Source organism: Canis lupus, chromosome 10, assembly GCF_011100685.1.
Source record: "Canis lupus familiaris isolate Mischka breed German Shepherd chromosome 10, alternate assembly UU_Cfam_GSD_1.0, whole genome shotgun sequence".
Taxonomy (NCBI): domain Eukaryota; kingdom Metazoa; phylum Chordata; class Mammalia; order Carnivora; family Canidae; genus Canis; species Canis lupus.
In genome coordinates, this window is record NC_049231.1 from 68,889,934 (window position 1) to 68,913,650 (window position 23,717).

Consider the following 23,717-nt stretch of genomic DNA (forward strand, 5'->3'; position numbering starts at 1 on the left):
TTTAGAAGAGCATCCTACAGGTTTTCTGACCACACCACCTAGTTCAGATCCAAGGCTTATGGGAAAGCTCACAAGCAGAGGGGGTTTCTTAGAGCACCCCTGGGGAGAGTGGGGTAGGGGCTTGGTTTGGAGCTCAAATCCTCAAGAAGCTGTGGTGGCAAGGAGTGGGGATGGTGTGGAGTTTGCAGGTGAGTGGTGTGAGCAATCAGAACACGCAGGTTCCACAGCAAGGAGAAAATTCTCCCCCCTGGACGAGGTGGGAGTTCTTGTTACCAGCAGGGTCATGGGGACCTACCAGGAGGGCAGGGACTGGAGGCGGTCCAACGAAAGGGAGGACTGTTTGGCACAGGCATTATCTAGAATTACTATGCATGGTGGTGATTTTAAAAAGTAGGTGGTTTTTAGTTTTGTTATACTTTTAAATGGACTCTGTCACCCATCGCTTTCCCTTCTCGGCCCACTGCACCCTCACCACGGAAGGAGAAAGACATGGGACTCATGGAACCACCGCCATGGTCAGGGCCTTAAGATTTCACCAAGCAACTCCTCAAGGACTAGGGGAGACAGGTGCGATGGAGCCCCAGCCTCAGCCACCTCTTTATTTACGTTCCATGAGCTTTTTTTTTTTTTTTTTTTTTTTTTTTTTGGTTAAATAGTAAAAAGCAAAGTCCCTTCTGTTTAGGCTCTACCACCAAGAGGCTCAATCTAGATTCATCTTTGCTTGTGTCTCTCCCCCAATATACAATTAATTCTGTTAAAAACGTCATGAGCTACAGCACCTGGGTAGCACTAGCAGCCAAGTTTCTCTTTGTCCTTGGTAAGGGAAGAATCTACGGATCATAGGGAACTGTCCGGCCGCACAAGGACCCCAGCCCAGAGAGGACTCCCCGGCTTTGTCTCCTGAACAGAGACCTCCTGGCAAAGGTGGGCCCTCATGCTGTGGCTCTCCTGGAGTCTGCTCAGATGCTCCAACTGTGGACGATCCAGAAAACTGAACTCCCTTTCTCTGCCACCCGTTTGTCCCATGCTGGTCAGTGAGGCAGCTCGTGTGTTGTCCTTCCAGCCTCCTCGGGCGTTGTTATGAATCCTTGTGGAAAACATCAGCTCCAAGAGTAATGGTGATGAGGGTGATGGTGACAAGCATCATTGGGGCATGCTGTGGGGAGAGGGATGGAGAGATCAACTGGCAAGTGGGTCTCTCCAGCACACCTAATCACTGCCACTAAGGTGTGACTGCTATTTATGCAGGGCATCACTTGAAAATCCCAGAGAGCCAGGCAGTGGGGAGGCGGGGTGGGGGGGCAGGGACATTGCACTTCAGTGGGAGCAGAAGCATGTAGGAAAAAGGCTGCTGGAAATTTGGGGTGGTATTTAGCACGGTGTGTCTCCATCAGCTAAGAAAAAACTTAAAGGAAACAAAACAACATAGGACGTTAAGTCAAAATCGGAGGTTCGAGTTGTCGCTGAATGCAGTCATAGACATGCAGGTTCCCTGTGGCTACATCTGTGGATGTTTCAAGAAGCAGAATTTAAGTCTTTTGGAAAACCGAACCAGCCCGATCAGCACACAGAAAGAGGGTCGACGTCGTTAGCCTTCAGAGAAAGGCAAATCAGACCCACAGGGAGCTGCTGCTTCGTACGCAGGAGAAAGACAGATGACAACGAGAGTTGGGGAGGCAATGGAAGAGATGGAACCTTCCTACATTGCCGATGGGAACCTAAAGTGGTGCAAGCACTTTGGAAAAACGTTCGGGCAGTTCCCCAAAAAGTTTAAAAGTGAGTCTCCATAGGACCCAGAAATTACGCTTCCAGGTACGTATCCAGGAGAACCAAAAGCACACGTTCACACAAAACTTGCATGTGAATGCTTCTGAGAGCATTACTCGTTAACAGCCAGAGAGCGCAAACGGTCCACATGCCCGTCAACCAGTGACCGGATAAAGTGTGCTACACTTGTACGGCGGGATAGGATGTGGCCATTAAAAGAAATAAAGATCTGACGCCGGGGACAACACAGGAGAACCTTGAGAACATTATACAGAGTGAAAGGAGCTGGTCACTAAGTGTCATGGGCCATAGGATAGCATTTATACGAAATGTCTAGGATAGACAGAGGAGAGACAGGTAGTGTAGACCCGTGTTAGCCCAGGGCTGGGTTGGGGGAATGGGAAGGGGCACCTCCCCCTTGGGCACCCCCTTCCCCTTGGGCACCTCCCCCCTGGAGCCCCCCGGGCACCTCCCCCTCATGCACCTCCCCCTGAGGCACCCCCCCTCCCCGCCAGGACACCATCCCCTACCTCCCTGACCGGCCTGGGCCTCCTTACTATCCATGGGCTGGGCATCTGCCCCGACCTCCTCCTCCTGCTGCCCTGCCGTGCTTGCTGCCCGGCACCTCTCCCAGGGGTTGCCTGTCGGGGGAAGCCACCCATGCCCGCCCGCACACACCCCCACACCCCGCACAGCACTGCCGCTGTGCTCACACTTCTGTCTGTCCACACGGTCACTTGGGGCAGACCCTTAGTCATCCTTGTTCACTTAGCCTCCGGCCAGTCCTGGGTCAGTGTTTAAGGAGTGAACGAGTGAATGAACGGATGCATGTGTCTCCCGAGCTCTAGCTCCGCCAGCTGGGCCCCCAGGCTTCTAGAAGTCTCCAGATGCTCCCACCGGGCCCAGCCCACCCGCTCCTCCCTGGGCAGGCGACTCCCTGCTAGTCAGCAGCAGCCCTCAGCCCCCTCTCCTCCTGTGTGCTCTCTGGCTTAGTGGCGGGAGCTCCATCCCCCTGCAGGGACCACAGCCAGGCCAGTGGGTGCCCTGTGGGGTCTCTTTCCCTCCCACAAAAGTCCCCTGGACATCCAGCGTCCCACCAGAAGGCCTGTTGCCTCGTGTTCCCTTCTCCGCCTGCGCACTGTGGCTGACCTCCCTGTCTCCCGCCTCTCACCCGCCCTTTGCCACAGCCCCGCATCCCAACCCCAGTTATGAAGTTCAAATGACTTCTCTTTCCTCCAGGTAAAGTCCAGACTCCATGCCAAGGCTCGCCGGGGCTCCACCGCCAATGCAGCCGTCTGTCTGTCTGTCTGTCTCTCCTCCCTCCTACCCCTTTTCATCCTTCTCCAGAGCAACCCGATGAGCTCTTTCCTACTTCTGTGCCTCTTGCATGCCCTGTGTTTTGTCTGCAAGCCTCTCCCAACCCTCTTGCCTCCCCAAGTCACTCATAAGCCTTAATGCAAAAGACATTTCCCCCAGGAAGCCTTCCTTCACTGCCCCAAGTCCCAATCCGGCACCTCACGAATAAGCCCCCATAGCTTCCTACACCTCACCCAGTGTAACCCTTCTCATGCTGTACTGTTGTCTCTCAACAAACTGTCAGTAGAATGAAAGCAGAAACAAAGTCTGCTTGTCCATGGATGTTCCTCCAAAGTCTAGCAAAACCAAGTCCTTACTCAAGAAACGGTTGCTCGTAGTGAGCACGTAGATGCTTGGATTTTTGCTTTTGTTTCTGCTATTGCATATGCTGGTGTAAACTTTGGGGCCACGTGGGACATCCCGATCTTCATTCCCTGCAGGTCAAGAAGGAGAGAAGCCCCACCCAGGCCGCAGGCTGACCCACAGTGGGCTCCCCAGAGGGAAGGCTGCCGTGTTGGGCCTTTCCAGGGGTGCTTTGCGTCTGATTGCCTTTCCAAGTATTCACACCCAACTTCCCCATCAGTCACGAGTTTTTCCAAGAGTTACAGGAACCTCCCCCTAAAGAGCGAAGGAAGTTCTCTGTATGTCTGTAAGTGCTAGCTTCAAAATATGTTCAGAGTTCCTCACTTAAAGATCCCAGGACTGGAACTTTGGGTGGTGTCACCTTCCCCGTGGAGGCATCGCTGGGCGGGGGGCTCAGGATGGTTACCCACTGCTCCTCTCCTCCAGGTCAAGGTAGGAAACAGCGGTGGTGTTTGGCAGTGATGCCGAGGTGGGGCTCCAAAGTCTCTGGTAGACCGAGTCAGGGTCAAGGTTAGTATGATGGATTGGAGTCTTGATTGGCAAATAGTCACTCCCTTCTCCCCGTCCCTCCCCACTTGAGGGACATGTGTCCTTTCTGCCTCCCTGCCTTTGGGGTTTGGCCACATGATGTGTGTTGGCTACTGGAGGCTTTGAGCTCCTAACCAAGCCCCTACCCCACTCTCCCCAGTGGTGGTCTAAGAAACCCCCTCTGCTCGTGGGCTTTCCCATAAGCCTTGAATCTGAATTAGGTGGCAAGGAAACAGAGACGGAGCAGCTGGGGAGGCAGGCAGACGACCAGGCCAGTGAGGACTCCAGGCAGCCGAGCCGAGAGAGCTCAGAGTTGGAGACAGTGATCAGAGCGTCCAAACCTGCTCGGAGGGCGCTGAGCTGACTTGCAGAATCGACCGTGATTCAGTGACAGAGACGCTGCCCACGTCCTTGGCGAGAACATACTGGGCAAGAGCCTCAAGGCAGAAACAGCAGCAGGAAGGGTCAGGAGAGAATAACAGGACAAGCATTTGCAAATGTAGACAATTCTTACCAAAGCTTTGCCCAAAAACGAAGAAAAGAGATGGGGCTGTAGCAGGAGGGGGAAGTGGAGTTTAGAGTGATTTTTTTTAAAACAAGCTTGACTGCAGGTGGGAATGATCCAAGAGAGAAAAAGAATCGATTCAGCAAAGATGGGGGAGTGATGGGGGCACCTGGGTGGCTCGGTCTGTCTGACTCTTGGTTTCGGCTGAGGTCACGATCTCAGGGTCATGAGATGGAGCCCTGCCTTGGGCTGTGCGCTCAACGTGGAGTCGGCTCGGGATCCTCTCTCTCTCCCTCTGTCCCTCTCCTTGCTCTCTCTCTTTCTAAATACATACATAAATAAAAATCTTAAAAAAAATAATAATTGATAAAAAAGATGGACGACTGAGAACACTACAGTCCACCCCCTGTTACTAGGAAAATGTCCAGTGTGCGGGCTTCCGTGTGGGCCTTAGTCGGGTACAGTAGTGGGAGCTCGTAGACAGTGTCCACCAGCTTTTCTCAATAAAACGGGCAGCGCGGTCGTCAACGGAGAGTGAGCATATGTGAGACGAAGAAGAAAGTATGACGGCGTCACCTGGTAGCGTTGAAGGATGAATAGACCCAGGATGGAGCCTTGCACGCTGGCTAGTGGTGGCTCTCGTGAGCACGTCTACCTACGGTCCAGTAAAGCCTGACAACAGATGTGAGGTAGAGCCTACGATTGGCCTCCTTTCCAGATGAGGAGCTGAACCCCAGGGTGGTCAAGAAAGTTGACCGAAGTCACGCAGTGAGAAGGTGACAGGACCAGGATTTGAACACAGGCGGTGTGGCTCGAGACTCAAGCACCTAGTCACTAGATTAGGCTGCCCCAGGTGACCGCGTGGAGGCCTGCCGTAGACCTGAGCCCCATGACGCGCGGGTCCAGCTACCGTTTGTGGTACAGTCGCCACATGTCCGCTCCGTGCTGGACGCCTTGGTCACTCGCTGCAGTCACGACTTGAGAACATGGAGGCCCAGAGGGATGCAGCTGTTCGTGAAGAGCTGCAGAGCTAGGAAGTGGAGGCTCTGCGTTTTGAACCCGTGGCCGCCTGACCCCCACACCCACGCCCTGTACACAATGCCAAGGAGCCGTCATAGCACGGGGGTCCCCCGCCCCCTCCGTTGGAGCTGACTTGGTGGCTCAGTCCCTCAGGGCCCTGGGCGCAGGCGGCTCATCCCTCCCGTGGATGGTGGAGGGCGGAGGACTGAGGCTTGGGTCTAACAGCGGGGAGAATTTAGAGGAAGGAAGCTTGGAGGAGGATGCAGGTGGCCTCTTGACCACTTTCGGGTGCGTGAGCCACTGGGGCCGGAGGGGGGCTTAGAGGCATAGGGCGGCAGTCCCGGGACCGGGCACGTCTTTCCCTTTTCCCTGAAGCTGTAGCCTAGTATCATGAGCACTCGCTCTACTTACACGAGCATTTCCAAAAACCGTTTTCTCAAGAAACAGTGCTCATGATGCATCATCTACACCGAACAACCACCCACTTCCTCAAATGCAAGGAAGCAGACAGTTAAAAAAAAAAAAAAAAGGCCGAGAGGCTGCAGTTGTTGATCACGACCTCGCCTCCGTGAGGCCTGAGATCCTTTCGGACGGGAACCCTGCTCCTCGCGACGCAGGGCCAAGTGCCACCCAGGATAGTTCTGGTAAGAACCGAAAGCAGGAAAAGCGAGGTGCACCCTTCTGGGAGCAGCAGCCCCTGCGGGCCGGTCGGAGGCCCTGGGGGGGATTTGGGTGCCAGCCCCAAGTGACAAAGTGACAGACGGATGGACGGACCTTTCTCCTGACAGTACGAGGACGCAGGCTGGCAAATCAGCCTCGAGCCCAAGCTCGCTCGGGAAGAGATCACACGGGGAGCACGCACACGGGACCCGGAGGGAGAGCGGCCCCGGCAAGAGGAACGAGGCAACAGGGGAGGGGAATCGAGACGGACTTGTGCTTCAGCAGCTACTCACCCCGAGCGGGAGCAAAATGTCCCTGAAGTTGCCAAGAAACTGGGATTTCAACCTGAAAGTGGAGGCTGGGAAAATAGGTACGTCCGTGTCTGCGCGCGCCCTCGCCCTTCTTATAGCTTCTTCTAGCCCAGCGCCCACCATTTGCATGCTGGTCTGCGGGGAGCTTGCGCTGGAACATGGGTGTCAGCAAACCTGAGTTGGGGGAAATTTGCATTCAAATTGGTACGTTGGCTCAGAGTTCCCATCACCTGCAGGGAGGGGGTTCTCCTCTGCTTGGGGTGGTGTGGGAATGGAGCTTGCTGGCCTGTGATGGGCTCAGGCTACTGATCCCACACGGGGCCGAGGGGGTTTTCTCTATTTTTAGGGAAAGGATAATCTTCCTCCTATTCAGACACTTTTCCATATTTTGGGTGGTTTTTCACAGGAGCGCGGAGAGGAGAGTCTTTCTCAAGGGCTCCATCTGGGAAGAAACTCGAGGCGTCCTATTTGTCAGGCAAAAGGAGCAAAAAAATAAGCAAGGAAGACCAGGCAGGAACGTAGAGACCGTTGACGATGGCGTAGAGACCTTTTTGCTTAAAGAGAATGGAAGGGACCGCTTGATGGTGAAATTGAAAAAGAGAAACGCGTTGGAGATTAATTAAGGGATGGCGGCATGTTTTCTGGCATATTCTGGCCTTTAGTCCGTTCCTCTCTTTATTAATGATGATAGTGATATGTTGATTTTTTTTTTTTTAAATTTTTATTTATTTATGATAGTCACAGAGAGAGAGAGAGGCAGAGACACAGGCAGAGGGAGAAGCAGGCTCCATGCACCGGGAGCCCGACGTGGGATTCGATCCCGGGTCTCCAGGATCAGGCCCTGGGCCAAAGGCAGGCGCCAAACCGCTGCGCCACCCAGGGATCCCTGTTGATTTTAATCTATGTCATTGGTATCAAGAGTTCCTCTGTGTGGGTTTCTTCCATCTTTTTTTTTTTAATTTTTAAATATTTTATTTTATTTTATTATTTTATTTTATTTTTTGGTTTCTTCCATCATTAAATCGATCACAGTAATTTGGGGGAGAGCAGTTGGGCTGAAAGCGATTTCCTGGGTTTACACTCCCCCCCCCGCACGGTGAGCTAACCTCCTTGGCGTTAGGTGAGCGGGGAGATGTTTCTTGTGGCTTGGAAAGGTCTTGCTTGGAACAAGGCTCAGGCTTGGTCTTCTGAAGGTGCTTAATGTGTCACGAAAATAAGTGGTGTGTGGCCAAGTCACATAATGGAGGGTTAATGATGTTGGTCTGAGCAGAGATTTGGAAGGAAATCGAGAGTAATCAGAGAAGCCATTAATCGTGGTGTCCAGGGAGGATCCGCAGGCCCCAATCAAGCCAGGAATCACTGCATGCTGAGGTTGGTTCCGAAAATAGGTGGTGTGTGTACCTCCGACGGAAGCAAGAGATTTTTCTTCTAAGGCACGTTGATGCCAGCACCCTTGGCAAATGCTTTTTTTTTTACTACATGTCATAAAAATTAGTTTTTAGACGTAAGACTTCTATGGTTTAGTTCCTTTGGAAGTGTCCTGCTTCTGTTTACATGGGGTCATCGTACCCTCTCGGCACCTGTGTTTGAACAGGTCTTACTCTCCTGTTTAAAAATAGGAGACATGAGATTAGTGATTAAATGATTAATTGATTCAAGGGTTACACAATTTTTTTTTTTCCCCTCCAGGGATATGGGAAATGACCATGTTAGAGCTCAGGTCTGCATATTCTCAGAGGTTGGGGAGGTTGGGGAGATTTCGTGATTTCTACCAACGTTGATTAAATCGTGGTCCCGTGAACAGGCTACACGAGAGTCACCTCAAGTACTTGCTCAGAAAGGCCGGTTCCTGGGCCTTCTCCTGAATTGTGAGATCAGACCATCTGGAGGGAGGCTCGTGTGCCTGCAGTTTAGCAAGCCCCCCGGCCTCCATCCCACCCGATGAAGAAGTCCCACTGCATGGGCTGTGGTCTGAGTTAGTGGCCTCGTAGAGCGCCGTCCCTGGTCCTAGGGGGCATGCCGTCAACATTTGTCGACTGAATGAATGATGGGCTGACTCTGATCAGGTGATATTATTTCGTGTTATTTAACGAAAAAAATAATCCCGTAGTGAAATGCAAAGAAGCCCTTCCCGTTATCCATGTCGTTTACAAGCCTGTCGCCCCCAGGGATTGGACTGCAGCCAAAACACCTTCCACGAGGGTCATGCAGATGAGATCTCAGATCCCAGGCTGGGTTCTCCTAGAAAACGAAGTCACTGGCCCGGCCACAGGACCACCGCTCCCCGCTCTGGCATCCTGTGTCCAGGCATGACGGTTAGAACCGGCTTAAGGGGCTATCGAATCCCCCGGCTGCTACGCAGACGTGCGGAGTCGGGAGTCCCGTCAGGGAGGCCAGTGACCGGCCTTGAGAGGATCAGGGTTTCTCAGCCTGGACGCCACTGGTATCTTGGGCTGGGTAATTCTTCGGGCTGGGGGCTCCTCTGTGTGTGCATTATAGGGTGTTAGCCGCCTCCTTGGCCTCTACCCTTTAGGTGACAGTGACCCTCTCCTACCACCACCACCTATGACAACCGAAAGTATCTCCAGATGTTGCCAGATGTCCGGGGAGAGACGTCTGCCCTGGTTGAGCCACTAGAGGAGACGATCACCCCAAAGGGTGGAACCCAGGTGGCAGTTGCCTCCTCATTCACCACTTGGGTCAATTTTCAGGAGAAAATATATGGGGTGGGGAGCAGTAGCATGAGGAGCTCCGCCCCTCCCCCCACGCCCCATCTCAACCAGAACCAGCTGCAAGGCTCTGACCCGCTATGAGGCCCGGGGAGGGATCCCAGCTGTTCCTTTGTGCCAGCTGTGCTTCCAGTTTCCCAGATGCTGGGGGAGGCGAGCCGGGCTGTAGTGAAAGTGAAAGTGTGTGAGAGTGGGGGAGGGGATCCCCTGCACTCCCGCCGCTGGGAGCCGGGGGTGCAGCAGGGCCGGGGCACCCAGTGGGCCACCCCAGGATGACCGGGCCAGGGGCGCAGGCCTGGCTGCGGCGGAGCCCAGAGCACGCACTTCTTTCATCCTCTATCATCTTCTATTTAGTCCCAGAATGAAACCCGATGCAGCCTCCCCGACTCTCCTGCACTGCTACCTGCGTCTTCTCTCCCAAACCCATCCCTCTCGAAGCTCCAGTGAGGGGTCCGGGGCTCAGCACCACCTTCGGAGGGCATCGGGCCAGAGGAGGGCGGCTAATGGGCCGCAGGTGGGCAGCACCTAGTGGGAAGATTACCCGTGAATTCCTGGGCCTCCCGTGTGGCCTCCGACTTTGTTCTCAGTTCCCCCCAAGTCCAAACGGGAAGCAGACCCTAGAGACCAAATGGCTCCGAGATTCATAGTGAAAGGAGCTGTGGAAGTGGCGTCTCGACGCTTTCCCCCGCCCCCAACCCCGGCGACATTTAATGTTGAAATCAGAAACAGTTGAGAAACACAATGTCATTATTGTAAGCTCCCAAGTAGGAAAGGGAATAATGCCAATGTGGGGTTTCTTTTCCTCACTTGATTTTTTTTCTCCTCTTTGATAAATCGTTATTTGCCTGAACAGTTGAACAGTTCGTCTAGTTCGGCCCTTTAGAAACTCAGAGTTGGGGAATGAAAACGTTTGTTCCTTAAGGCTGCCACTGCGAGACCAATTTATAAAACCTAAGGTCTTATGCAATGAAGCTTGTTTTATTTTATTTTATTTATTTTATTTTATTTATTTTATTTTATTTTATTTATTTTTATTATTTTTATTATTTTATTTTAATTTTTTTTGCAATGAAGGTTATTATTCTTGTTTAAGGGAGTCGGATTTGAAAGTATGGGTTTAGGATACACGGATGCATCCGTAGATCCGCAGATACACAGCTGTCCCTCGAATCAATAAAAATTAATAAAAGGAAATGAGCAACGTGAACATGAATTTTACAGAAGAGGACGGATACGACCAGTAAACACACGGGAACGTGCGCACTGGCGATGATCAGGACACGCACGGTGCACAGCGCGGCTGTACACGCAGGGCCGCGTGCATCCCTTTGAACGAGCGCCCTTGTACTTTTTGGATAAATAGTAGAGCGACTACTGGCTCGTAGGGTCATTCTGGTTTTGACTTTCCGAGTAACATTCATGCTGTTTTCCAGAGCGGCTGCGCCAGCTTGCGCTCCCCCCAGCAGGGCACGGAGGCTCCCCTTTCTCCGCGTCCTCGCCGCCCGCCGACACCTGTTGTTCCCCGTTGATTTTAGCCATCCCGACAGGTGTGCGGCGACATCTCCTTGGAGCTGCGATTTGTGTTTCCCTGATGAGTGACGTGAGCATCCTCTCACGCGTCCGTTGGCCGTCTGTGATGTCTTCTTCAGAGAACTGCCTGTGCGTGGCTTCTGTCCGTTTTTAAATGGGATTATTTGGGGGTTCGGTTGTAGAAGTTCTTCATGCATTTCGGATACTAACCCTTTTTCGGATCTGTCATTGACCAACATCTCCCCCCGCCCCATTCCGAAGGCCGCCTTTTAGTTTTGTGGATTGTCTCCTTTGCCGTGCAGACTTTTGTTTGGGGGAAGTTCCAATAGTTTATTTTTGCTTTTGTTTCCCTCGCCTCAGGAGACACGTCTAGAAAGCAGTTGCTAACGGCCCATGTCAAAGAGGTTAGTGCCTGTGTCCTCTTCTAGGATTTTGATGGTTTCAGGCCTCACATTTAGGTCTTCAACCCATTTTGGATTCATCTTTGCATACAATGTAAGGGGGTAGTTCAGTTTCACTCTTTTGCATGTGGCTGCCCAGTTTTCTAGCTCCATCTGTTGAAGAGACCGTCTGGTTCCCATTGGATATTCTCTCCTGCTTTGTCAGAGGTTAATTGGCCATAGAATTGTGGGTTTATTTCTGGATTTTCTGTTCTGTTCTACTAACCTGCATGTCTATTTTTGTGCCCGTACCACACTGTCTTGATGGTCACAGCTTTGTAACAGGACTTGAAGTCTGGAATTGTGATGCCTCCAGGTTTGCTTTTCTTTTTGAAGATTGCTTTGGCTGTTCAGGGGACTTTGTAGTTCCAAACAAAATTAGAATTCTTTGTTCTTGTCTGCGGCCATACCGCCCTGAACGCGCCCGATCGCGTCAGAATTCTTTGTTCTTGTTCTGTGAAAAATGCTGTCGGTATTTTGATAGGGATTGTATTATTATTTTACAAATGTTTTCCAGGCTTCCTATGATGAACAGGTATTATGTTATTAAAATACCTAAAACTAGGGGCGTCTGGGTGGCTCAGTTGATGAGGTGTCTGCCTTTGGCTCAGATCATGATCCCAGGGTCTTGGGATGAAGCCCCACATTGGACCCCCTGCTCAGCAGGGGACTCTACTTCTCCCTCTCCCTCTCCCTCTGTCCCTTCCCCTATGCCCACCCCCAGCTCATGCACACAGTCTCTCTCAGTCTCTCTCAACTAAATAAACAAACTCTTTAAAAAAATACCTAAAGCTAAAACAAATTCCAAAGTGTTTGGTCACGCATGTTGGTGTAAGATACTACAGGCATCATGTGCTCTTCGGGGATCTACAGCCAGCTGCAGAGGTTGGAACAAGCCAGGACCCACAGCTGGTCATCTGTAGACTTTCTGTACCTCTGGACTCAGGGTAGAGGGTTTTCTTGGAAGAGCTACATGGTCCCAAGGTCACCACGCTATCCTGTTTGAGTACATTTCTCATTTTATAGGAACACAGAAATGCTCATTCCCCAATTTGGGAATCCTGAAGCCATGAAGCTCATAGTGAGCTGGTCTGTTTATTCGGCTTTCAGCTTTGGTGAATACTTTCTTCCCTCTTTCCTTTCTTCCTTCCTTTCTTTTTAAGATTTTATTTATTTATTTGAGAGAGAGAGAGAGAGCATGAGTGGGAGGAGGGGCAGAGGGAGCGGGACAAGCAGACCCCTTGCTGAGCGGGGAGCTTGACCCAGCGCTCAATCCCAAGACCTTGAAATCATGACCTGAGCCAAAGGCACCCACTTAACCAACTGAGGCACCTGGGTTCCCTGGTTTATTCCTTGTTCAAGTTAAAATGTCTGACCTATGTTGTCATCGACTTATCTTTAGGCATAAATTAAGTTCTTTCCATGAGGTGCATGTGTCTCCTGCTGCCCAGGCCGAGAGCCTCCTGGCCATTTGGGGAAGAGGCTGATGTCAACCTAAAAACAGCAGCAGAGTGAGGGTCGACTGGGAGTCAAGATTTTGTTTTGTGCTCACTCGTCGACAAAGGTCTCCCTGCAGATGCCGGGCAAGGGTGATTTAGAGGCTGCACGTTGTGTTGGATTGGGCACCAAAGTATACTGGGATCGGCAGAGGTGGGCTCAGTGGCTTGGGGTCTGTGTCTTGGAAAACGGGTCTAGAGTGAGATACCCCGCGGTCCTCGCATGGTAGACACAGCCCGAAGTATCTTCCAGTCAGGGCACTCCTGCTGTCGCTGGCTCGCGACTTATGAAGCATCTGCACAGAGCGTCTGGGGGGGACCACGCGGAGACTGCCGGGGAGCCTCAGGGCTGGAGTGCGGTCCTCTGCATAAGGGGGTGAGCATTCTGGGCTTTTGGAAACATCTTGGCAATGATTGAGGAGAAGCTGGTGATGATGAGGGTCCTTTACCGCAAGGTGCTTGAAAGGAAAAAAAGGTATGACCTCTCGTGAAGCGGCACCGTGGCTGGATAACTGGATGCGCAAGAGGTGACGCGCCGCCCTGGCTGTGGCCCCAGTGATCGAGACCCATGACGACGGCCCCGACGGTGGAGCCCGGGGCAACCCCAGGGGCTATCCACAGGGAGGCCCAGGCCAATGGAGGGGTTCCTTCCAGGGGATTGTATGTAAACGCTGTAGACTTCCCAGATAGGAACTGAGATATGGAAGTGACAAAAAGAGAAAATAATTTACATTTCTTGTTTTATGCTTTACTCATCACCATGTTTCTCCTGGAGATTTTCTCTCCTTTGAAAGTTTTCTAAAAAACCAAATATCCCTTTACAAAAAAAAAAAAAACAATACCCGTAGGTGTGGTGACCCAATATAAAGAGAGTCCTGCTCTCTGCTCCTGCAGGGCTTCCAGGCTAGTGGGGCACAGACAAGGGGACGACTAGAAGGCAAAGCAAGTCCGGTGATGACACGAGGCAGGTCCCGCGGGAGCCGGGGGAGGGTCCCTGTGGGTAGGAACCCTGGTCCGGCCATTCTTTGCTTGAGGATATAGACTTGTGCTTTCTCTAGCGCATCCCAGGCTTGCCATCTTCCTTGGGCTGGTTTTCCTGAACATAGCTTGTTTCTTGGGAGAAAAAAAGCGTTTTTTTTTTTGCTCGGCTCCTCCCAGTGGAGTCGTTCAACTCAAAGTCCTTGGGCTCTGGCCCTGCTCGCCTGCCCGTTGGTCCCCTGCCGCCCGGCTTCCCCAGGTGCACGCACACCAGGACCCAGCTTTCCACCTGCCCCGAGCCCACTCCATAGGGGGTTCCCTGTCTACAACCCAACTCCTACCCATGCTTTGGTCACAGTGTAGACGTCTTGCCCTCGTGGAGACTCTAACTCTGCAGATCACTAGGAGGAGAGTCCAATAACCCTTTCTCAAGCTGTTTACGCAGAGAAGCTTAGAGGTTAGAGACCGTGGACTTCCACTGAGATGAGCTCAACGAACGTCCCCGACCTTGCCTCTGTGCATCCACACGGCCCAACCACCGCTTGGTTTTCTGAGCGTAGACATTCGCCTCGATCTGAAAGACGCAACACAGGGTGCTCTGGGCCCTCCCCGGAGAAAACAAACTCGAACAGCCCGTGAACATTGTCTAAGGGACGAATTGCGCGTTGAAGTCTTCCTCGAGAGGCGTGTCGGCCGGTAGGAGGGTGTGTGGTAGAGAAGAGAATCCCTGAGCTTAAGACAATCCTGCTAATTTGCAGTGAATCCCAGGGCAAGTTGCCCACTTATTCAATAGGATAGTGATACAGATGTTGAGAGGGAAAAGAATATTTTGTACGCATGGCACATGTTTGGTGTTCAGCAAACACCTATTCCCTTTCTTTGTAGGTAATCTCATTTCCAATTCAGGGTCAAACTAGGGGCTGTACTTGGACCAGGTGACCTTGGCACCCTCCCAGAATGGGCCCGCCGAGTTGTGCTTTCCCGTCACACCCTCGGTTTTCATCTTCACCGCAAGTGATAACGTCACGAGATTTCGCCCCTGATTGTGTTGGAAAATGAGAACGAGGTGTGGACAATGCCCCTGGGACCCACACTCTGTGCGAGAAAATCCACTGAGAACTCAGCACCCGGAAACACCCCGTGTGTCGGGAGGGAGGGCGCTTTCTCCTTTCTGCACAATTGTGCGAGTCCTCACGTTTTTTTGTTTTTGTTTTTGTTTTTCCTTTTCATCTCGGCTGCCCGGGAGCTCAGCGCTACCCTGAAGCTCCTTCGCCGCTTTTGCCTCTTCAACTAAAACACTTCATATCTTCCTTTGCCTTTGATACAAATGTGCATGTTCACGGCAAATGAGTTTTCTGTTTGTCTTTTTTTTTTTTTTTTAGTTTTCTTTTCGGATGTGAAAAGCCAGTGAAGCCTCTGAGGAAAGGAGGGTAATCCCAGGCGCGAGATGAGCGCACAATTCCCCGGATGTACCGTGGTTATGTTTCCTATTGATTAGTAGCAACCGGGCATTAGGATTTTTTTTTTGAAGAACCGGGTTCTGAGACTGTGGGTGCTGAGAATGCGGTTGGTTTTTGTTTTGTTTTGTTTTAGTTTATGAATGAAAATGCAGCCCTACTGCCACCTACGTTTTTTCCCTGGAGTTGCAGATGTGGCGTCTTCAGGACTTTGGGGCCGGTCCTTTCCCCCGTTGGCTGACTTCTGTGCGATAGATCCTTTTCTAGAAGCATCCTCGGTGCCGTGCTTCTCACGCTGGTGACCCGCCCCAGACCGGCACCTCCATCTTTCTAAAATGTATGTCTTAGGCTTTGGTGCCACCACATTTTCCCCCGTAAGCTGTGGGGTGTCAGTCACCAGGACTGTGACCGACTCAGGTGACAGCTGCTTCACTTCCTCGCTTCCTCCTGGGGCTGCCCACCCACCGGTCCCCAACGCGCACACGCGGATCTAGGTTTTCCAGGTGGGGCCGGGGACGCTCTACCGCTGGCCTGGCCTGTGGCTCCCGAGCCAGATCCGCGAGCTTCCTTGCAGGCTGGGGAATCTCACAGCGAGAGGAGCAGTGCTGCCGTAGGAAGGCTCTACGGCTACGCAGAATGGTTTCACTTTTTTTTAAAAAAAAAAAACAACCCTGTTGAAGACGACGAAAAGAGTTTCCTGATAGGGTGTGAACTGGCCGGTTCGAGAAGAAGCCGGCCGGCCGGCTGTGTGGCGCGGCGGTTGGGACGCTAGCTCTGGAGTCCCGCTGCCCAAATTCCACCCCGCCATCGGGGCTCACCGGCTGGGTGGCTTTGGTCCTCAGTTCCCTCGTCTGTAAAATGGGCACAACCCTAGTGCCAAGCCACGTGGTTACCGTGAGGACTAGGGGACGCGATCCTCGAGCGCCTGTAGTGTGACAGCGAGCCCTGGTTCGCGCAGCACGAGTATCGGTCGTCATCGCCGCCGCGTGGACGTCCCCACGCTGTACCTATGATACCAGCTGCCTCCGACAAGCCGGGGCCGAAAGGCACAGCCGGCAGCGCCAGGGGTTGCCTTGTCCTGGTCCCATTTAGTTCGTCTGTGCTTCCTTTAGGCGCGGTCTTGAGGGCATCGCCCGTGGCAGGGCCTGGCCCGCAGCAACCGGCCCGCGCGCTGTTGACCAGCCACCGCTTCTTTCTTACTCCCTTGGTCTCCGGGCTGCGGAGGTGTGGATTCCTTCCTTCCTTCCTTCCTTCCTTCCTTCCTTCCTTCCTTCCTTCCTCCGTCCGTTTCTTTCCTCTTTGATTTTCCTTTTATGTATTAAGATTTATTTAGTATAGATGGAGGGAGGGAGGGAGATGAAGTCGCAGGCGTTCATTTCGGGCCTACCTCCATAACAGCTACGTCACATTCCGGGGCTCTTCATCAGCCGTTCACCCGTGGATGTCTCATAGTTCAGTGACCTCCTCTCCTCTATCATCACACAGTAGCCTCCAAGCCTTGTTTTCCGGCATGGGGGGATGCCATCAGCTCAACGAGCAGAAATCAAAAGGCTCCGGTGAATCTCTAACCTAGGGGGATGCGGGAGGGACAAGGTTATTGCCGGCACCGCACTAGGGGGGAATTAACGCCGGGGTCACACAGTCGGTGCAGCGTGTTTCACGTGTTAGCTGAGAAAGGAGAAGGGTCGAATGATGGTAAGGAGTTGGACGTATTCCTTGATAAACTGGGTGTAGTCTTTACACTAGTACTTGGGGGGGGGGGGAAAAAAATCGAAAAAAGAAAGACATAGAACGATGTTTCTTTCTATAAATAAAGTCGGCGATAATAAAAATTCTATCAACATCTCATATTCTAACTACATTAAAAAAAACTCATATATACATAGGTGATACCAAAAATAAATAAAAAACTTTTTTAAAAATTTATGTAATAATAAAATTAACTTATTTTAAATACTAACATGGAAAATAAGCAAAAGTCAGCAAAGAAGAAGGATAAATCGGTGACTTAAGGAGAAGGAACAAGTGAATGAACAGTTGAAGAAGGAGTTTGTTCGGGTATGGGTGCATAGGATTTGGCCTAAGATACCATCCTCCAAAACTCCTGGCAGCCCTGAGTACCCAAGGTGAGGACCGAATGAATGACGGTGGCTGGTCACCACGCTGCGGGCTCCCGCTTCGCTGTTACCTTCCTGTTCCTTCCCGTGTTTTTGCTTGTCCTTGCGCGTGCCCCAATTCTTTGGTTATTTTTTTCTTTTCCTTCCATTGCACTTATCTTGTCTTTTTTCTTTCTTTCTTTGCTTTCCTTGGATCTTTTTCTTTCATTTATGTTCCAAGTTCCAGTTTCATTATCATAGTTTCTATCTTTCTGTTACTTTTCTGCCTATAAGGGAAATTTGGCTAAATCCTAGTCAAAACGTTAATACCTTGTCTTGTTTGGGCTTTCCACTATCGTCTCTTAGGGAATCATTATATTTACGGTGTCTCCTGGGGCTCGCATTCCTTCCTTTCCTTCCTGCCTTGGGCCGGGTGGAATCGCATGTGGGGGCAACACTAAGGACGCGTGGTCCTAGGTCTTTTTCGTGTATATTTGCTGTTAAGCCTTCTGTCAGTCATTGTGGGTGTGTACTGGCTAATCCCGGAGGGGGGGAGGAGTCGATATAAGAAATCAGTACTTCCGGGTGATGCCATATGATTAAACATGTGGGCTTCTTGCTGAGACTTATTCATTTTACAGAAAGTCTATTGAGTGAATCGATGTCTCACAGATTGTTTTTACTTCTTATGTAAATTCCTAGCACAGTGAGAGAGACAGAGAGAGAGATGAGGAGCGACACACAGATGAGCACATGGCAGAGTGAGAAGACCAGGCTCCCTGCACCGTGACCACGACGTGGATTCGATGTCGGGGGGGGGGCGCGGCGGTGGGTCTTCGCATGACATCAGGTGTTGTGCCCCTGTATTGGCCAAAGGTCAGGCACTAATCTCCGCTATAGAGAGCGCTACGCAGGCCTGAGCAGGTCAGAATCCCAATTTTGCTCTTATTAACTTTACACCATGCCCGGTGAGCCCCGTAATCGTTGGTCTTTGGGCTGTTGTGAATTCCTTGTCGGTCCTAGTCGCGGTATCTCTTTCTCTATCGCTAGCTGTCCATACCGTTCCGCGCCATCATGCCGTGCCGGTCCTGCTTCTTCTCGATTTCGTGCCTAGTTCCCCATTCCTCTATATCTTCTAGCGTAACTACTCTCTTTCGTCGTCTTCTATCAGGGTTGTTCTTTTTCTTCTTTAAAATAAGTCGTGTACTCTTCCATTCTTTTTCTGTAAGTTCCGTAGAGCCTTCCTCGGCAATCTTGCACTGCTCTCTCACGATCTTCACAGAAATAGCTTCAATAAGTATCTCACCAATTCTCAACCTTGATCTTCAATGTGAATGCTCTGCGGATCTGGCTCGGTTGGCCCACTAGGTTCCATGCTCCTAGTCGAGTCATTATGACGCTGATAACAAAACCATTCTCGTCTGTGTCTCTGCCCCACGCCTGGACGACACTCCTTCCATCACTCCGAACAGTCGCCTTCGTTCCGACGTGCGTGTGGCAGTGACCGGGTAGTGGTGAACGTTGGTTGCAGCCCCATGGAGAAGCAAGCGTGCACAGGAAGTGAAGCAGCTGAGCTGGTGGGGGGGCACCTTATCTTTGCGGGCTGCACAGTCCTGTGTGACTGACCGACATACGCAGAACCCCAGCTACGATCTTGTCCCCCACGGGTGTACACCCCTTGTGTGTGTTGTAGGCAGAACCGATAAGCCTACCATACAATACTTTAGCCACCAGATCCGGCGAGTCGTCGTGGTGCAGCGGTCTGAGACGGCGGGCTCACGGGCCAGCGTAGAGCAGGGAAACCGGCAGGAACCGAGGGATGCTTCCAGAACATGGATCCTATCTGGTCGCACCATAACCAGCGGCCAACGGGGGAAAGGACCGGCCCAAAGGCGCTGAAGACGCCACATCCTCTGACACGGATGCCATTCACTGCGCGTCGAGAGCGCAGCCACTAACGTAGGCTGGCAGTCAGTGGTCGTCCTGTCCATGCACATTGGTAACTCATGTGTCATGCTTGAGCTCTCTGGCAACGACACGTACGAACGAATGAACAAAACGAAGAACAGTAACCGGCCGTTTGTTCGGGCCTCGCTATTACGCCGCATTGCTCAGCTAGCGCGACACAGTCTTCAGTATTGTAACATGCACTTGTTCAGTGTCGGTGACAGGCAGCAGCAGGCTGGATTTTCCGGTGCACTGTAAGAACCTCACGGTCGTGGCCTACCATGCATTTTCAGATCGTTATTTTTAGATGTCATTATGAATAACGCAGGACCCGTTCTCTAGCAGTCGATGGCTTCCTGCCTCTTCAAAAAAAAAAACTCTAATCCCCTCTGGCCTCTTCGGTCTGCTGTTGTTGCACAAATCCCCGCGTTCACTTTATGTGAGTGCGTCAATCCTATACCCCGCGAATCGCTCATAACGCATGGGGCATGCTCGCGTTCACGTCTTATGACTCATTGGAGGAATTGTCGCGCAGTTCACAATCCGTTTCTGCTGGGCGGTGCGGGTCGGGCGCGTGGATTACGCAAACAATCTCCTTCACTTCCATCGCAGTCACAACGCTTCACAAAAGATTCCTTTCACATCCGAAGTAGCAACGGGAGTTACGATGATCACCGTCCCGGTAAGCAAGCTGTGTACCCAGGCCATCCCCCCCCGCTGCTCCCCGTTTGCTGCAACCTGCCCCTTCATGGCTCTTTACACCTTTCCTTCTTTGCCTGCTCGCCCGCGGCGACCGCCCCCTGTGTCTGTCCCATCAGTCCTCAGTTTTCTTCTTCTTCCCCCTCTTCTTTTTTTTTGTTTCTTTTTTCCTCTTCCTTCTTGAACCCCATCAATTCCCCTTTTTATTTTCCTTTCTCTCTTCCCCCCTCTTGACTTCCGTCCCGCCCACTTCTCCGTCACCTCCCTATTTTGCTTTTTCCCCTCCTTCTCCCCTGCCTTTCCATGTTAGTTATTCGTAACAAGCGGCCTGCTCCTTTCCCATGTTATCTCATTGTATTAGGTCCCCGAACTCTCATCCATCCGCGTGTTCCGTTGTTATCTTGCGTTCCCAATCTCAGCCCGCCTCTGCTTTCCGGCTGTCAATTTCCACCCTTTGCCTTTGTTGTATCGTATTCTTGGCAGAGCTGGTTCAACGCGCTTTTCGCTCCTTTGTCACTTTGCGTCGGGGCGGGATCCCCGCCGATCCTGGTATCTTCGTGAATCTAGCCAGTACTGCTGTCGGTCTTTCGCTCAGTTGCTCTACTTGTCGTCTCAGTGTGGAATCCGTGTTATTATTCTATTCTCATTTTTTTATCAGAAAATGAATTTTCACGTTGCTCCGTACCTGAGGTAGAGGACGTCTTATAGTCTTTCTATTTTCTTACCATTTCACGCCTGATGTCCTGCCTCCCAAGAAGGGTTGGTCCAGATTTACGTCCCCTCTATCCTATCCCTCAGACTTGTTGCCCCCGGGTGCAGGCCCTTCCAAGTCTTGACCACAAGCCGACTTTTCTACCATCGGGTACTTGTTTTCTTCGAGTTGCCCGGGGGGTGCCTGCTCGTTTGATTTTCCCCTTCCTTTCTTCCGGTTTGCTTTTTTCTTTATATCATCTACAAACATAGGTCTCTACCACCTTCTATCCTCAGCTCCATATTCCTCCCGGGCTCCTACGAGAGTTCCCCTCCAGCGAACACACGCGCCTGGCAAGAGTGCGCTGACAAGTGACGTATCCATACACTTTAACATTGTCTTTCCAGCCCGTTCTTTCTGTATGCCAGGATTAGACCTTCCTGCTCTTTTTTTTTTTTTTTTTTTTTTTAAAGATTTTGCTTATTTATTCATGAGAGACACACAGAGAGAGGCAGACGCACAGGCAGAGGGAGATGCAGGGAGCCTGATGCGGGACTCAATCCCAGGACCCCGGGGTCACGCCCTGAGCCGAAGGCAGATGCTCAACCGCTGAGCCCACCGGGCGTCCCAAGACCCTCCTGTTCTGTGAAATTGCACCACTTTGCTCATTTTCCTCCTGTTGTGCTTGACACGTATTTATCAGATGCCTACTGTGTGCCGGGTGCTTTACTAGGCTCAGGATGTAAGAAGGCAAAACAAAGATTAAGGTCTTGACCTCGAGTAGCAGCTCCCGGTGTCAATGGGGAGACACCCAGAGGGGAGCAGGGTTCACCCACTAAAGAGAAGCAGAATTTCCTAAGTGAAGTAACTGCGATTGTGGGATTTAAAACGCTTCTGTAACTACAGCTTCCTTTGCCCTCCCCCGGCCCTTGAACCACAGCCTCTAAATACCTACAAGGGGCAGGTTTTCACTTGGTGATTCAAGTGTGTTCTCTTCCAGGAAGAGAGACGGTGTAGGATGGCAGGCTGCTATTCCCACCAGCCGCCAGTAGACGGCGTCTGCAGACAGTGACCATAAACCTGGGTGTTTCTATCAAAGCCCTGGATTTAACCCTCTCTGGGCAGCATAGTGTTGTCTTCATTTTCTTTTCTTTTTTTTTTTTTTTTTAAGATTTTATTTATTCCTGAGAGACACACACACAGAGAGAGGCAGAGACCCAGGCAGAGGGAGAGGCAGGCTCCATGTAGGGGGCCTGACGTGGGACTCGATCCCAGGATCCCGGGGTCATGCCCTAGCCCCCCAGGGGACCCTTTATATCTTATCCTTCTGTGCCTGAAATGCCAACAGCATTATAATGAAAGCAAAAGATAATTTAGTCCCTTTTGTATCTTTTACAGATAAAAAGTTTCTCTTGAAAGAGGAAAAAGAAAAAACAAACGCACACACAAACTCCAGTTAAATAAGAAGCCAGACCTGAGCATAGTTGGGGGATAGAGACGTCTAGGAACACGGCCTTGAGCCCAAATAAGCCTGGATTTGACTTGAGCTGTGAGCTCAGTCTCTGGTCACCTGTTTGATTTGCGGCACGTAAGCTTCCACCTCACTGTGCCTGAGTGTTTTTATCTGAAAAATGGGGCCGGTAGTCTCGCCCACTTCATAGACCTGTTATAAGCCTCAAATAACGTGCATCGCGTCTCTTGACAATGGACTGCCGCTGTTATTACTGTTGGTGTCCTTGCTTTGATGACCTCACCTCCCGTGACCCATTCTCCGCCCTGCCCAGCAGCTTCTGGTCCTGAGTGAACCGTGTCACCCCGTATGACTCTACCATCCCTCGAAGTCCACGTCCAGGCTTCCCGGGCTGTGGTGCCCCATTCACCCCCTTCAGAAATTCTCTGACTTCTTTGAGTTCCCCCCCACCCCCCGTTCCATTGCTTCTATGACATTTTCACTATTAACCCCCCTACGGCTTCCTTCCCATAGAGTCGTCTTTCTGGCAACGTAGCTCGGCTGAACCCTGGAGCTCCCTCCTCTGTCCCACTGTCAAGACCACAGGGATAGTCCCCTGACCCTGTTGAAACCCCACGACCCACCTCCTGGGGGCCTGTTCCTGGGCAGCTGAACGTTGCTGAGGAGCATCAGACCCCTGAACCACCAGGATCGATTGGATTTGTGACCAGTCGTACTGGGTGGACGTTCAGCAGGGCCAGACGGGCCTACTGCGCCTACCTCACATGTTTACTGTCCTTTCCTCTGAACTACCTCCTCCACATTCCCCCTCGCTTCTATATTTCATAGAGAAACACATGGCAGCTGTGTGGCTACGCCGTCCTTTCCCTACCGCCCGGTGCTTCCGTTGCCCTAGCTGTCGCCTCCTGCACTAACCCCCACGTTGGGGCCGCGGGGACCCCCCATCTGGAGGCCCGGCCCTTGGGGGCTCCTGCTCTGGTTGGGCTGCAGCCGTGTTCCCCTTCCTGGGGTGAGGCCCCTGGCTGGGGCGGGGAGGGGACACATGCTCTGCTTGCCTCTAGGCCACGTGGGACCGCAGCGTTCCCTCACGATTGCCCGGAGCCGCTTCCACACTCGCATGAGTGTTTTCCTGGGTCCCCCCAGGGCCTGACCACAGGGAGGCCCAGGGCAGAGCTGGCGGGTCGGGGCAGGGCAGTCCCCAGGCACGTGCGGGAGGCTCCCCCCTGTGAGAAGCAGGGCTGGGTGCACAGAGGAGGGGCGTGGGGTGCAGGCCGGGCCCCGTCCGTGTTCCCAACGCCCAGCCGGGTCGCAGCACCAGCGCACACTCTCCACCAGGCAGGTCATCATCGAGATCGCTAACGCCCCGCACCTCGGCGGGCCCTCGTGTCCCCGGGTGGGGCTGCGGCGTCCTGCGTGCTCGGCCGTCATGTGCTGTCACAGGACCCCCCCCCCCGGCCTCCCTCGGCCTCGCGGAGGCTCCTTCGGAGTCTTCGGGGTGGAGTCCCCTGCTCGGCCAGGCCCCCCAACTCCGGGCAGGACCAGCTGCCCCGCCTGAGGTGCCTGAGCCAACGTGACAGTGTGGAACCTGCTGTGCCAGACGGCGGGGACTTCCCGGGGCGTGAGCGCAGAGCTCTAACCCACGCGGGGGCCCGGCTGACCGCACGGCCTGCGCT

General features: G+C 52.3%; 1 protein-coding gene and 1 long non-coding RNA gene across 4 annotated transcripts in view; one reads left to right on the plus strand and one right to left on the minus strand.

Moving 5' to 3' along the window:
- Positions 1–219: 219 nt before the first annotated feature.
- LOC119873704 lies at positions 220–6,810 on the minus strand. The gene is made up of 2 exons (XR_005366214.1): positions 6,493–6,810; positions 220–1,156 (listed from the first exon to the last, which is right to left on the minus strand). It is a non-coding gene; the product is annotated as an uncharacterized LOC119873704 (long non-coding RNA).
- ARHGAP25 (Rho GTPase activating protein 25) overlaps positions 6,043–23,717 on the plus strand; it is a 92,236-nt gene continuing 74,561 nt past the window's right edge. The window contains exons 1-2 of one of the 3 annotated variants that reach the window (XM_038551483.1): positions 6,043–6,183; positions 6,328–6,569. In XM_038551483.1, coding sequence (XP_038407411.1) covers positions 6,509–6,569 — 61 coding nt within the window. In that variant the 5' untranslated portion in view covers positions 6,043–6,183; positions 6,328–6,508. Of the gene's footprint in view, positions 6,570–23,717 lie in introns of all 3 variants that reach the window. The other 2 variants (XM_038551487.1, XM_038551485.1) reach the window with 2 other exon arrangements.